The 15,401-nt window shown below is 42.9% G+C and overlaps 1 protein-coding gene across 4 annotated transcripts in view; it reads left to right on the forward strand.

Annotated features, from left to right (window-relative positions):
* LOC121536829 (protein TANC1) overlaps positions 1-15,401 on the forward strand; it is a 292,594-nt gene that overhangs the window by 41,652 nt on the left and 235,541 nt on the right. For all 4 annotated transcript variants that reach the window (XM_041844415.2, XM_041844417.1, XM_045206560.1 and 1 more), the window contains exon 2: positions 1,670-1,757. In XM_041844415.2, the coding sequence (XP_041700349.1) occupies positions 1,697-1,757 (61 nt within the window). In that variant the 5' untranslated portion in view covers positions 1,670-1,696. The remainder of the gene's footprint in view (positions 1-1,669; positions 1,758-15,401) is intronic.

A 15,401-nucleotide genomic window follows, 5' to 3' on the forward strand; every position in this document is an offset into this window, starting at 1 on the left:
AATAACACATATGGAATCACGTAGTAACCAAAAAAGTGTTAAACAAATCAAAATATATGTTATATTTGAGATTCTTCAAATAGCCACCCTTTGCCTTGATGACAGCTTTGCACACTCTTGGCATTTGCACAACCAGCTTCACCTGGAAAGCTTTTCCAACAGTCTTGAAGGAGTTCCCACATATGCTGAGCACTTGTTGGCTGCTTTTCCTTCACCCCCCATCAGTCTGTCCAGAAGAGGGCCAGTGCACACCATCTCATCTGAGGGCTTGGATCAATGCGTCTCGGAAGACCTCCCTGCTAATGAAAATCTATAGTTTTTTCCTCCACATCTCCAGGAGCCAGTGGAGATCTAAGTGGAGCCCCCGGGCCCCATGCTAGCTCACTGAGGGCCCACATTCTGGGTCCTTGCAGCCTATGTCCTGTGTGCAAAAAGACGGCCATATTTGGCAGGGTGAATAATGTGCTGGTTCTATAAGTAGAGTGCCAAATTCAGCACCATGTATTCAGCTATTAGGGAGTGAAGAGTGAAGAAAAACAATATATGAGGTGTTAACTAAATCAGGGTTGTTAATAGTTTTGGCTCTAATTTGGGGCTGCATTGTACTGTGAATGCGAGAAAATGGTCAACCAGAACTGTAACTGTAATAACACTTTTAAAGTAATAGATGTTTGAATCGCAGAACATAAATCACAACAAAATGCAACTCACCAAGGTCTTTTTACCTAGCTATATTCCTTCAAGTTACCAGCACACGTGCCTCTTGACTCAGAAGGCCCTCAAAATTGTCAAAGACTCCAGCCACCCTAGTCATAGACTGTTCTCTCTGCTACCGCACGGCAAGCGGTACCGGAGTGCCAAGTCTAGGTCCAAAAGACTTCTCAACAGCTTCTACCCCCAAGCCATAAGACTCCTGAACAGCTAATCATGGCTACCCAGACTATTTGCACTGCCCCCCCACCCCATCCTTTTTACGCTGCTGCTACTCTGTTAAGTATTTATGCATAGTCACTTTAACTCTACCCACATGTACATATTACCTCAACTACCTCAACTAGCCGGTGCCCCCGCACATTGACTCTGCAACGGTACCCCCCTGTATATATAGCCTCCCTACTGTCACTTTATTTTACTTCTGTTCTTTTTTTTCTCAACACTTTTTTTTGTTGTTGTTTTATTTTTTACTTTTTTTGTTTAAAATAAATGCACTGTTGGTTAAGGGCTGTAAGTAAGCATTTCACTGTAATGTCTGAACCTGTTGTATTCGGCGCATGTGACCAATACAATTTGATTTGATTTGATTTGATTTGAGATTCGAAAGATTCAGTGAATATATCCAAATGTTAGAATTTTGTGAAAAGTGAGGGAGAAGGCCCAAGTTCAGCCGGCTAGCATCAATTTAGATGTGGAATGTGGAGAATCTGACAGACTGTTTTCCTGCATAACAAGATAGCAGACCGTTCTGTTTAAATATTAGAGCATTCTTTCTGCGGCCAGCCCTCTAGAGATGACCTGCTGGATTGGGAGCGTGTCAGGAGAGGAGTGTCAGGAGAGGAGTGTATGAAATGCCGGATGCATTATTGTCAGCGTGTAAAGTTTCTGTAGACTCGCTCACTCACTCTCTACCTGTTCTGCTCTCTCTGAGTGTAAAATGGTTGTGTTTTTGCAGGGGGAGAGTGAGAAGATTCCAAGAATCATGTTCAAAGCAGTGCTGAAGAAGAACAGAGACGGAGGGAAAGGGAGCAAGAAGGAGCCAGGTATGTTGAGTTACGACTGAACTGCTGCAACCACGGTATGGTCACTTTGACCATTGTGCAACAACATGTTTCCCTCAGGCTAGCGCATTTCACACATAGACCTGTCTTAACCTGTCTCCATTATTTGTATGGGTTTATGGCCATCTATGAATTGTTTAGTCCTACATTTTACTCGCTGTTCACAAACATTGCATCATCTGAGCCAACATTTGTAGTGAGCAAGCAGTTTGAACATACTGTATATGGTCATAAACTGGTGTCCCTGCCACTGTCACTGTCATTGACCATTTGTCTTTGGTGAGTAATTTGCTTGAGGCTCAGGGTATAGGCATAGTGCGTACACACACACACACACACACACACACAGACACGTATAAGGACCATGGCTCCAAGTTGTCAATATTTTTCAGTATTTACCAGTCTCTGTTTCAACATGAAAAAGGTTGGACTAGAAAGGGGGCTAGGGTAATGAACAGTTTTAGAATAGATACCTCCCCATCACACACAAAGGCCTTATCATTGCGGTCAGAACCATGCTGGTGGATTCTGATGATATGATGATGATGATATGCCATTTAGCAGACGCTTTTATCCAAAGCGACTTACAGTCATGTGTGCATACATTTTCACGTATGGGTGGTCCCGGGGATCGAACCCACTACCCTGGCGTTACAAGCGCCATGCTCTACCAATTGAGCTACAGAGGACCACCACATTCTGAACTGGTATACTATTTGACACCACTATTATTGTCAGTTTGACATCCCCATCAGGATGCAGGTGTTGTACTGGCTTGCCCATGTAACCTTTTGGATTATTAACCATTTTCCATTACGGGGAATTCATTTTTTTGTGTGAGTCACTCAGCAGTGTTAATTCCTTTCTGACTCACCTCTAGCAAACAGACCAGGATCTATCTTTTTTATAAACATGACAGGCTAATGTTCTCTGGTCTAGACTCTCCTACTATAGGAAGGAACCGTTGTAGCTAAGTAGCATAATAGGTAATATATAGCAGTACAGTAGTTAAGTATCTTCTGACGGCCCTGCTCATACTTGCCTTGTCCAGGGGCTGTTTCATGCAGTTGAGTCAATTTGCTCTTCTTTTTACGGGATCTCCTTTAGAGCAGGCTGCTGCTTGCCTCTTTTTTCTTTTCTTTTTTTAACTTTTTTTTTAGGGGATAGATCAGCTTAATATTGCAGATAGATTGTAACTTCCATCAATGTAATTGTCTGCATCACTTTCAATCCCCCATGTTTTTATATATATATACAGTGGGGGAAAAAAGTATTTAGTCAGCCACCAATTGTGCATGTTCTCCCACTTAAAAAGATGAGAGAGGCCTGTCATTTTCATCATATGTACACGTCAACTATGACAGACAAATTGATTGAGATTGAGAAAAAAATTCCAGAAAATCACATTGTAGGATTTTTAATGAATTTATTAGCAAATTATGGTGGAAAATAAGTATTTGGTCACCTACAAACAAGCAAGATTTCTGGCTCTCACAGACCTGTAACTTCTTCTTTAAGAGGCTCCTCTGTCCTCCACTCGTTACCTGTATTAATGGCACCTGTTTGAACTTGTTATCAGTATAAAAGACACCTGTCCACAACCTCAAACAGTCACACTCCAAACTCCACTATTGCCAAGACCAAAGAGCTGTCAAAGGACACCAGAAACAAAATTGTAGACCTGCACCAGGCTGGGAAGACTGAATCTGCAATAGGTAAGCAGCTTGGTTTGAAGAAATCAACTGTGGGAGCAATTATTAGGAAATGGAAGACATACAAGACCACTGATAATCTCCCTCGATCTGGGGCTCCACGCAAGATCTCACCCTGTGGGGTCAAAATGATAACAAGAACGGTGAGCAAAAATCCCAGAACCACACGGGGGGACCTAGTGAATGACCTGCAGAGAGCTGGGACCAAAGTAACAAAGCCTACCATCAGTAACACACTATGCCGCCAGGGACTCAAATCCTGCAGTGCCAGACGTGTCCCCCTGCTTAAGCCAGTACATGTCCAGGCCCGTCTGAAGTTTGCTAGAGTGCATTTGGATGAACCAGAAGAGGATTGGGAGAATGTCATATGGTCAGATGAAACCAAAATATAACTTTTTGGTAAAAACTCAACTCGTCGTGTTTGGAGGACAAAGAATGCTGAGTTGCATCCAAAGAACACCATACCTACTGTGAAGCATTGGGGTGGAAACATCATGCTTTGGGTCTGTTTTTCTGCAAAGGGACCAGGACAACTGATCCGTGTAAAGGAAAGAATTAATGGGGCCATGTATCGTGAGATTTTGAGTGAAAACCTCCTTCCATCAGCAAGGGGATTGAAGATGAAACGTGGCTGGATCTTTCAGCATGACAATGATCCCAAACACACCGCCCGGGAAATGAAGGAGTGGCTTCGTAAGAAGCATTTCAAGGTCCTGGAGTGGCCTAGCCAGTCTCCAGATCTCAACCCCATAGAAAATCTTTGGAGGGAGTTGAAAGTCCGTGTTGCCCAGCGACAGCCCCAAAACATCACTGCTCTAGAGGAGATCTGCATGGAGGAATGGGCCAAAATACCAGCAACAGTGAGTGTGTGAAAACCTTGTGAATACTTACAGAAAACGTTTGACCTGTGTCATTGCCAACAAAGGGTATATAACAAAGTATTGAGAAACTTTTGTTATTGACCAAAGACTTATTTTCCACCATAATTTGCAAATAAATTCATAAAAATCCTACAATGTGATTTTCTGGATTTTTTTTTCCTCATTTTGTCTGTCATAGTTGACGTGTACCTATGATGAAAATTACAGGCCTCTCTCATCTTTTTAAGTGGGAGAACTTGCACAATTGGTGGCTGACTAAATACTTTTTTCCCCACTGTAAGGTCCCACAGTTGACAGTACATGTCAGAGCAAAAACCAAGCCATGAGGTCAAAGGAATTGTCCGTAGAGCTTTGAGACAGGATTGTGTCGAGGCACAGATCTGGGGAAGGGTACCAAACAATGTCTGCAGCATTGAAGTTCCCCAAGAACACAGTGGCCTCAATCATTCTTAAATGGAAGAAGTTTGGAACCACCAAGACTCTTCCTAGAGCTGGCCGCTCGGCCAAACTGAGCAATCGGGGGAGACGGGCCTTGGATTGAACTCTTTGGCCTGAATGCCAAGCGTCACGTCTGGAGGAAACCTGGCACAATCCCTACGGTGAAGCATGGTGGTGGCAGCATCATGCTGTGGGGATGTTTTTCAGTGGCAGGGACTGGGAGACTAGTCAGGATCGAGGCAAAGATGAACGGGGCAAAGTACAGAGAGATTCTTGATGAAAACCTGCTCCAGAGCACTCAGACTGGGGCGAAGGTTCACCTTCCAACAGGACAATGACCTTAAGCACACAGCCAAGACAATGCAGGAGTGGCTTCGGGATAAGTCTCTGAATGTCCTTAAGTGGCCCAGCCAGAGCCCGGACTTGAACCCGATCGAACCTCTCTGGAGAGACCTGAAAATAGCTGTGCAGCAACGCTCCCCATCCAACCTGACAGAGTTTGAGAGGATCTGCAGAAAATAATGAGAGAAACTCCCCAAATACAGGTGTGCCAAGCTTGTAGCGTCATACCCAAGAAGACTAGATGCTGTAATCGCTGCCAAGGGTGCTTCAACAAAGTACTGAGTAAAGGGTCTGAATACTTATGTAAATGTAATATTTCAGTTTTTTATTTTTTTTATTTTGGCTAACATTTCTAATAACCTGTTTTTGCTTTGTCATTATGGGGTATTGTGTGTAGATTGATGAGGGAATAAAAAACAATTAAATCAATTTAAGAATAAGGCTGGAACGTAACAAAATGTGGAAAAAGTCAAGGGGTCTGAATACTTTCCAAAGGCACTGTATTTGATCGTATACAAATGTAAACAATGTTTGAAATGATTATGTTAAATGTTATGTCTGTTTTGCAGTCTACAAATTATTTGTAATTATGTTGCGTCCCCCTGACTATCTGCTCAAGAAAAAATCGTCCCGCGGCTGAGTCTAGTTGATGATCCCTGCTGTCGAGGTAGTGAATCACAGAGCAGTACAGTACAGTAGTCTCCCGCTAGGATTACTATGATGTTATCCATGTTACGTTTACGATATTGAATAGCGATGTTGTTGGCCAATGTAATATTTCCAGTAGAGGTATTGAAACCTGTCTAACATGTTATGAATCACTCTCTGATTACAAGACTTTCATTGTGTGTCAGCCCAGTCAGTCACCACCAGAGGCGAACACACACAGGACTGCTTGCAGTAGCTGAGCTGTAGGATGTGAATGGTGGGAATAAGCTACATCACCCTTTTTCCCAGCTCTTTCCCCAGTTAGACGCTATCCATCAAGCAAAAGCAGGTCTCTCTCCCTTTCCCATGCTTGAACAATAAAAGTCAGCCACTCCTCTCCTCTATTCAGGGAAGGACAGATGAGCTGCCTCAGCCTTTGATTACTTGGTGGTGGCCATTAGTGGTGGTCATTCGGTTACTCTGCTGTCTTTATAGATGGGGTCACTCACTAAATAGCCAGCAGGACCTCTGGCAGTAGCTAGATATAGATGGTGAATCGCATCTCTGCATGTCTGGCAGACATCAGTGTGGATGACGGATCACCACCTCAAGCTGAACCTCGGCAAGACGGAGCTGCTCTTCCTCCCGGGGAAGGACTGCCCGTTCCATGATCTCGCCATCACGGTTGACAACTCCATTGTGTCCTCCTCCCAGAGTGCAAAGAGCCTTGGCGTGACCCTGGACAACACCCTGTCGTTCTCCGCTAACATCAAGGCGGTGACCCGATCCTGTAGGTTCATGCTCTACAACATTCAGAGAGTACGACCCTGCCTTACACAGGAAGCGGCACAGGTCCTAAGCCAGGCACTTGTCATCTCCCGTCTGGATTACTGCAACTCGCTGTTGGCTGGGCTCCCTGCCTGTGCCATTAAACCCCTACAACTCATCCAGAACGCCGCAGCCCGTCTGGTGTTCAACCTTCCCAAGTTCTCTCACGTCACCCCGCTCCTCCGCACACTCCACTGGCTTCCAGTTGAAGCTCGCATCTGCTACAAGACCATGGTGCTTGCCTACGGAGCTGGCACCTCCGTACCTTCAGGCTCTGATCAGTCCCTACACCCAAACAAGGGCATTGCGTTCATCCACCTCTGGCCTGCTGGCCCCCCTACCTCTGCGGAAGCACAGTTCCCGCTCAGCCCAGTCAAAACTGTTCGCTGCTCTGGCACCCCAATGGTGGAACAAGCTCCCTCACGACGCCAGGACAGCGGAGTCACTCACCACCTTCCGGAGACACTTGAAACCCCACCTCTTTAAGGAATACCTGGGATAGGATAAAGTAATCCTTCTACCCACCCTTACCCCACCCCCCAAAAAAATAATAATATTGTAAAGTGGTTGTCCCACTGGCTATCATAAGGTGAATGCACCAATTTGTAAGTCGCTCTGGATAAGAGCGTCTGCTAAATGACGAAAATGTAAATGTAAATTTGTTTGTAAAGTCAGCACTCGTCAAGGAGGGGCCTGGAATGAGGTTAGTAACACAGTAGTCCTGGAAACGGCCATGCTAATCAGAACGGGTATACTGCAGAATATGAAGTGCTCTCCGTGCCTCGATTGTAACATATTGCACATAAAGTATTAAATGAACCGTCTGTTCTGGTGTGAATAAAGATTGCATTATGCTCCCAAATGGTATTGGACAGAGAAATAATGCTTAAATCTCCCGTCTGGTCTGATATAGTGGAGTCAAAATTCCCTTTTAATTTGCAGAAATGTGATAATTTCATCATGGCACATTCAAATCTGACTTATGCACAAAGGTGAGCTTTTATATCAGAATTGGATATGAGAGGAATTATTGCTTGCTGCTGTGTTTGGAATTGTTCCTCCTCCCCCCCTTCCCCAGGCAATGACCTCAGAAATAGCCACCATTGAGACAGCATTAACCAGTAGAGCATTTCTGAAGAATTTGCTCTCATGTAAACATCACAGAGAGACCAGCAAACATTCAAGGCACCCCCCTTCCCTGTAAAGAGAATGACAGCAATAAATGCTTTACAAAAGCATATCAAAAGTCCACAGAGAGATATGTCATGGAAATTAGTGGGAGGAAAATCTTTGATAATTGTATAATTACATGATAGCTGAGCATATGTTCCTCATAACACCGTAGCTGTGGCCTGGAGGCAACTTAAAAGGAGTCAGGGAAACTTGGCCCCCGTGCCAGACAGACCACAATCATTAGGCTGCCTCTAGGAGCCCAACATTGCCAGGGCCCACAAACACACCATTTGCTAATTCACACCTTCTCCCTCCTTTACTCCTACCACTACTCCACCTCATCCAAATCTGCTGTTTGGAATTGTCCTTTTTGATCCCTTCTAAGTACACTTTTTTATGGTCCGGCATTCCGGAAGTGGGATACTGGTTAGCTTTGGCCTCTGGGCTTTGATGTGAACACTTGATTTAAAAGGTCACATTGCCAGCCGGCCTCACTGACATTAATGGATTTGAGGCTCATGGCACCGGGAGCTCAGTGGATTATGTAGTTGTAAAATTAAACTTGTCTGGATTAATTGGTATTCTCTTTGAGGATATACGCTGGTTTAATGGAGGGTTCTTCCTGTTAACTTCTTAACAGCTAGGAGATGCAGTCAGCAGCAACCATAAGGGTACAAGATGGGTTTTTAAAGGAGAACTCTTGAAGAAGCACTTAGGAAATTGGTATGGCCAGCATGGGAGATATTTCACTTCGTAATATCACATTGAAACATGACATTGACATTTCACTTTTGCTTCTACTGCCAAATCAATTTGTCCTTGAGACATTTTCAGAGTTAGAGTATTCTTATCTGTGTGACAACCTGTAATATAGGCCTATATGCCTTTCGTCTATCATTAATTATTGGCAAGGGGCTTTTGACAAGGGGCTTTCAACTGCGTCTAAAGATACGTAGTGGCCCATATATTTAAAAGTCCTAACTCTGATGCATTGAAGATGTTATGCGTTTAATGAGTTGGAGATGGAGCGAAGCTGAACTGCGGGCCCTATCTCGTCCCTCTGGCAGACTGGAACCACATGAAGAGAATCTAATGTTTCAGTGTACTGTCTTCCCTCTGAGATTTAGCACTCTGTCTTTGGGGAGCGCTACAGCTACATACCTACATCACTTCAGCATTTCATTCCTCACAGCAGCACCCTCAAGCTCTATTCCTCTGATGTCTCACTTCCCAGCACAGAGACCACTTACTTTCTATAGTAAAGTTTTACCTTTACCTTCCTACTGTACTGTCTGGGGAGTACAACTCTCACATCCCACCATTTCCCTCTCTCTCAATGCAGTGATCAGAGCCCAGGGAAACTGACTGTGAAGGCTCAGGCTGTGTGGGCTGGACTCATCCCTTTTGCGGCTCCCAGCTCTAGCTATAGCTCTATCTGCTGAGCTGAAGGAGACAGCCAGCTGCCAGACAGAGCTGTCTGTTGTGGCCAGTGTTAATCACACTAGCATGTCTTTGCCTTGTACTCTCTGAGGTGGCTAGGGTAAACTGCCTCAGCTGCTCCTCTCTACTGACTCCCTCGCCTGCCACCAGTTGGCAGGAGCCCTACGAGCTCAGCCACACTCTGACACATCGGCCAGCTGGTCAGAGGAAAGTAAGAGTCAGTACAGAGTGGGCCCAAGCACACTGCCCTGGCTGCGCTAACCACTAGTCTGAAAAGCAGAGACCGTATCCAAAGCAAACTGAACTTTTTTTCAGTGTTGTATTTTTCATTCAATAATGTGGTGAACCTAGCCCTACCCGTACCCAGTTTGCTGACTCGTCTTTGTCAGCAGTTGTGGGCAATCTTACTTCACTAGGCCTACCTATACAGTGTAACAATCTTATATTTGTTATATTTTACTGTACTACATAGCAGGGTTGGGGTCAATTCCATTTCAATTCCAGTGAATTCAGGAAGTACACTGAAATTCCAATTCACTTCAATGCTTTTCAATTAGGACATTTTGGAATTGGAATTCGGTTTATTTTCTGAATTGAAATGGAGTGACCCCAACCCTGCTACATAGTATGTTATCATGCCATTGTAATTCAAAGTATATGTGTTATATGATGATGACGTTATCCTGTTTGATAGGCTAAGTCACGTCTTGCTCATGTGGAGTTGTGGAAGGTGATTACCTCACCTTTGGAGGACTAAACATGTCTTACTCACACTGATATTTTCAGTTGCATGGACCATCTATCTATACTATGGCTCAGTTGATGATAACGCCCTGCACATATACAGATCCCCAAGTAATTGGAATGCACTTCATTGATGTTCCTGTCATCTCATCAGATCTGGCGTAGCATCCAGCCAGAGACTGAGCAACATGGCCGCCGACCTTTCCTTCAAAGAGCTCGCACAGCAGGCGGTGGTTTTGCTCTTCAGACCAAAATCCAATTGATATAAACCACATTTAATTGAGAGGCTTACGCAAAAAGTAAACTTGGACAAGAATGTACCGCTTTATTACTTCTGCTTCTCAATTTTTGTATTTTCTTAATCACACTCATCTTTAATAAGAGCAATGTTTAATCAGGACTTTGAGCTCCAAAAGGCAGCTTGCTCATGTCATTTAGCTCTCAGGAAATTAAAGATTAAACAAATATAACGATTGTGCCGAACACTAATGAGTACTTGTGCATGTGTGTATGTGTGCGTGACCATTACAGGGGGTGGTGGTTAGGGTTGCAAAGCTACCGGTAATTTACCAAAGTTACCGTAATGTTCATTAATTTTGGTAATTAACTGAATCTATGGCAATCTATCGTAACTTTGGTAATTTATACTTGGATAATAAATGTATTAATATATACTATTAATTTATTATATCAGTGTCCATATTGTCCATGAGTTTCTAGTTGATAGACCGTATGGTTCAAGAGAAAAGATAATGAATGAATTTATGAAGTATTTAATCAATGGCATTCTTTTTTATTAACTATGCAACTCTTCCAACTAACTGCCATCAGTTTGACGCCAAAACATTGACAACAAATAAATATTGACATAGTAAAATAAATACAAGTTTGTAAAAAAAGATATATTACGGATATTTCATGCTGAAACCCTCATATTAAACACCAATTGTATTCACTAAATTGATGGTTTATAGTTAGGATAATGTTTTACAGCTTTGTCATTCTATATATTTTTTTATCATCTTATTTAAAAATGTCATGTATTTTACATGTGATAATGGCACAGAGGGCCAGTGATTATTACAGACAGCTGTGATCATCTGAAGTACCCAAAAGGGCCAATAGATGTCTTGTGAAATAATTCATAAATCCTTGAAAGTTTCCAGTAATATACCCTCCCTATGCAACCCTAGTGGTGGTGGTGGTAAGATGTAGGCCTCCACGTTGTTGTCTCAGCTGTGAGGGTGGCTGGTACAGGCTGTCTCAACAGAGCTTCTGTGTGTTTGGGATCTGGGAGAGTAGGCCTAATTTGGTGATGGAGGGGCAGATGAAAGAGGAAAACACATGGCTGTCACTCAGGGCTGTTGTCATTCTAGTGTGCTGATGTCCAATTCTGTCTCGGCCATAGCTCTGAACATTCACAATATTGCAGTGATTAGGCCTAAAAATGGATTATTCAAGTCAAACATTCCCCTTTAGAGTGAGAGGATTCTGTTTGCGTGATGATTTCACTTGAACAAATTCTGTCTCTGCCATAATTCTAAACATTCGCAATATAACAGTTTTTCAAAATAAATTACTCAAATGAATAGATTCCTGTAGCGTGAGAGAGATTCTGTATGCGTGAGGATTTCTCTTGAACATACATAGCAGAGATTCCTGCAGCTTTTCATATTTCTCTCCCCTCTTTAACATGATACATTTTCACTTAGCTATGAAAACCTTCCCCATTAAACAGCAACAGCAGATGTTTGGGAAGTTGTTTATGGACAGAACAGTTTTGCTGATTAAGCATGTTTGTCACAACAAACTTGACAGTAGTAGGCCTACATTATTTTGTGAAATGTGAATCATAGTTTTAGTGGCTGCATACAAGGGCCATTCTTTGAGCGGTTGAAATGCTAGCTAGCACATTGTGTCCAGAATTGTCTCCATACCATTGACATTTAAACATAAGGTTTTATGCTGTTGTTGCTGCCCAGTTAAATTTAGCCATGGTGAGCTTAGCCCTGTAATTTCCTAAATTTCTGTCAGGGAATACAGATATTGGCCCGTATTCATATAGTGTGAGTCCATGTAATCTAATTCATTATGCAATATGAAAAACTGGTCTTAGTTCAGCTCCCCTACTCTGAGACACTTTGTGAACATGGGACATTGGAACCAGTGGAGCTCCTCAGAGGAAGGGGAGGACCATCCTACTCAGTGAATTTCAGTTATCCTTTTTAGTTAAAACTATTCTAAATATATCACCAAATAACTGATTAAAACACACTGTTTTGGAATAACGGTCTACAGTAGCCTCAACAACACCCTCTAGGGTAGTACCATGGTGTAGCCGGAGGACAGCTATTTTCCGTTCTCCTCTGGGTACTTTGACTTCAATACTAAACCTAGGAGGCTCGTGGTTCTCACCCGTTCCATAGACTTACACAGTAATTATGACAACTTCCGGAGGACATCCTCCATCTTATCAGAGCTCTTGCAGTATGAATGAACATCTTGTCCATCCAATCAAAGGATCAGATAATTAATCTAGTACTGAATGCATAAGCTACAGCTAGCTAGCACTGCAGTTTATAAGGTGTGGTCAGTAGTTGACTCAACGAGAGAGAAAGACAATAGTTGAACAGTTTTGAACAAATTCATTTCTTCAAAAATTGAGAAGTAGCAGAGAGCGAGAGAGCCAGCTATATGTTGTTCTTAGTTTACCTTTCACTTCATTTAGCCTACTCAGCAACCTGACACAAACAGAGAGGAATGCTATTTATGTTAGCAAGCTGGCTAAGGTCATCCAACACTGCAACTCTTCCAAGTCAAGGACCTCTATATCAGGCCTGGAAAGACCCTTTGCATAATGAAAGGAAGGCCTGGAAAATTGAAACTCCATAGACTGTTCTCTGCTTCCGCACGGCAAGCGATACCGGTGATTCAAGTCTGACACTAACAGGCTCCTGAACAGCTTCTGTCCCCAAGCCATAAGACTGCTAAATAGCAACAAAAAAATTGGCTACACGGACTATCCGAGTGATCCTTGTATTTTATTTGTATTTTGGCACTTTATGCACACTCACAGGACTCTACACACTCACGTACACTGACACTCCAACTCTCTCACACACACACACACACACACACACACACACACACACACACACACACACACACACACACACACACACTCACACACACACACACCATATAATCATCATAAACAGTCGTGGCCAAAAATAATGCCACCCTTGCCCTGATTTCATGGAATTCGCAATTTTCCCTAAAAATAAGTATATTTTTTATTTCACTGTTAATATTACAGAACCTTTGTTTTTGTTTCAGAACGTAATATTTCCATTTAAATCAGAAAATAAATAGAAATGGCACTGACAAAATTATTGATACCCTAGACTTAATATTTGGTAGCACAGCCTTTGGTCAAAATAACTGCAATCAAGCGCTACCTATAGTCATCGATGAGCTTCCTGCACCTCTGTACTGGCAGTTTGGCCCACTCTTCTTGTGCAAACTGCTCCAGTTCTCCCAGATTTGAAAGGTGTTGTCACGATCGTTGACTGATGAAGCGGACCAAGGCGCAGCGTGATAAACGTACATACTTTATTCAGTACTTAACACGAACAAAACAACAAACGAAACGTGAAGTCCCAGGTGAACACAAAACCTTAACGGAACAAGATCCCACAACCTAACATGCCACAAGGCTGCCTAAGTATGGTCCCCAATCAGAGACAACGAGCTACAGCTGTCTCTGATTGGGAACCACCCTGGCCAACATAGAAACTAAACGATCTAAAACCAATGAAAACTAAACATAGAAAATCCACACCCTGGCTCAACAATTAAGAGTCCCCAGAGCCAGGGCGTGACAGGTGTCTTCTCCCAACTGCTGTTTTCAGATCTCTCCGCAAGTTTTCAATAGGATTTAGATCAGGACTCATTGCTGGCCACTTCAGAACAGTCCAGCGTTTTGTCTTGAACCATCCCTGGGTGCTTTCTGAAGTGTGTTTGGGGTCATTGTCCTGCTGGAAGACCCATGACCTTTGACGGAGACCCAGCTTTCTGAGACTGGGTCCGACATTGCACTCCAAAATGCCTTGTTATTCTCCTGATTTCATGATGCCATGCACACGTTCAAGGCACCCAGTACCAGAGTAAGCAAAGCAACCCCAAAACATCACTGAACCTCCTCCATGTTTGACTGTAGGGAAGGTGTTCTTTTCTTTGAAGGCTTCATTTTGTTTTCTGTAAACATAGAAATGGTCTGCTTTACCAAAAAGCTCTAATTGGTCTCATCTGTCCACAGGACATTCTCTCAGAAGGATTTTGGCATGTCCAGGTGTGTTTTGGCAAATTGCAATCAGGCTTTCTTATGTCTTTCTCTCAGCAGTGGGGTCCTCCTGGTTCTCCTACCATATAACCCCCTTTCATTGAGTTGGCGACGGATGGTGCGGGTTGAAACTGTCGTACCTTGTGTCTGAAGATCAGCTTGAATCTGTGTGGCAGTTGACCGAGGTGCTTTCTCCACCGTTGGAACAATCCTTCGATGCAATCTTCCATCAAGTTTTCTCTTGCAGCCACGTCCAGGGAGGTTGGCTGCAGTGGCATGGGCCTTAAACTTCTAGATAATATTACGCACGGTGGAAACAGGAACATCAAGGTATCTGGAGATGTACTTGTAGCCTTGAGATTGTCCAAGCTTGGCTACAATCTTGTGTCTTTTCTCCATGCTCATTGCAGTAAACACAGTGACACAAAACAGGAGAATGAGTCCTTTTCTCTATTAAAACTGGTTGAATTAGTGATTTTTATATTGCAGGCACCTGCAACTCACCACAGGTGAGTTCAATTCCAAAGTAAAGGAGAAACACCTGCTTGAAATCGGATTATTTCTAACTTCTTCTAGAAGGTGCCAATAATATTGTCCGGGCCATTTTAGGATTTCTTTGTGGAATAAGTTAAGATTTAGTAAATTATTCAGATTTTGTTGTATTGTTCAACTGCACACTGAAGATATACTAATGTGGACACCAAAATATTTTTTAATTTCAACAGTTTTCTGGAAGAAATTGTGCATTATTTGAAAAAAGTGCTAGGGTGCCAATATTTTTGGCCACGACTGTACACTGCTGCTACACTGTTTATCATATATCCTAATGCCTAGTTACCACACCCCTATACATATCTACCTGCACATTGTAAATGGGTGATTCTGCAACTTCGGGCACTTTGGCCCTGCAAGCTTTCAGAAATTAAAACTTATTGAAACACCATTTTACCAGTATTATAATTGTCTTTGATTTGTGTAGAAACAATATCTGATAATGGCTGCGATCGTACTATTCAGGAATTTATATATTTTTGTCATTTTTCTCAGACAGCCATAGACAAATGCCATTTCCATCACG

Source organism: Coregonus clupeaformis, chromosome 23 (genome assembly GCF_020615455.1).
Source record: "Coregonus clupeaformis isolate EN_2021a chromosome 23, ASM2061545v1, whole genome shotgun sequence".
NCBI classification, from domain to species: domain Eukaryota; kingdom Metazoa; phylum Chordata; class Actinopteri; order Salmoniformes; family Salmonidae; genus Coregonus; species Coregonus clupeaformis.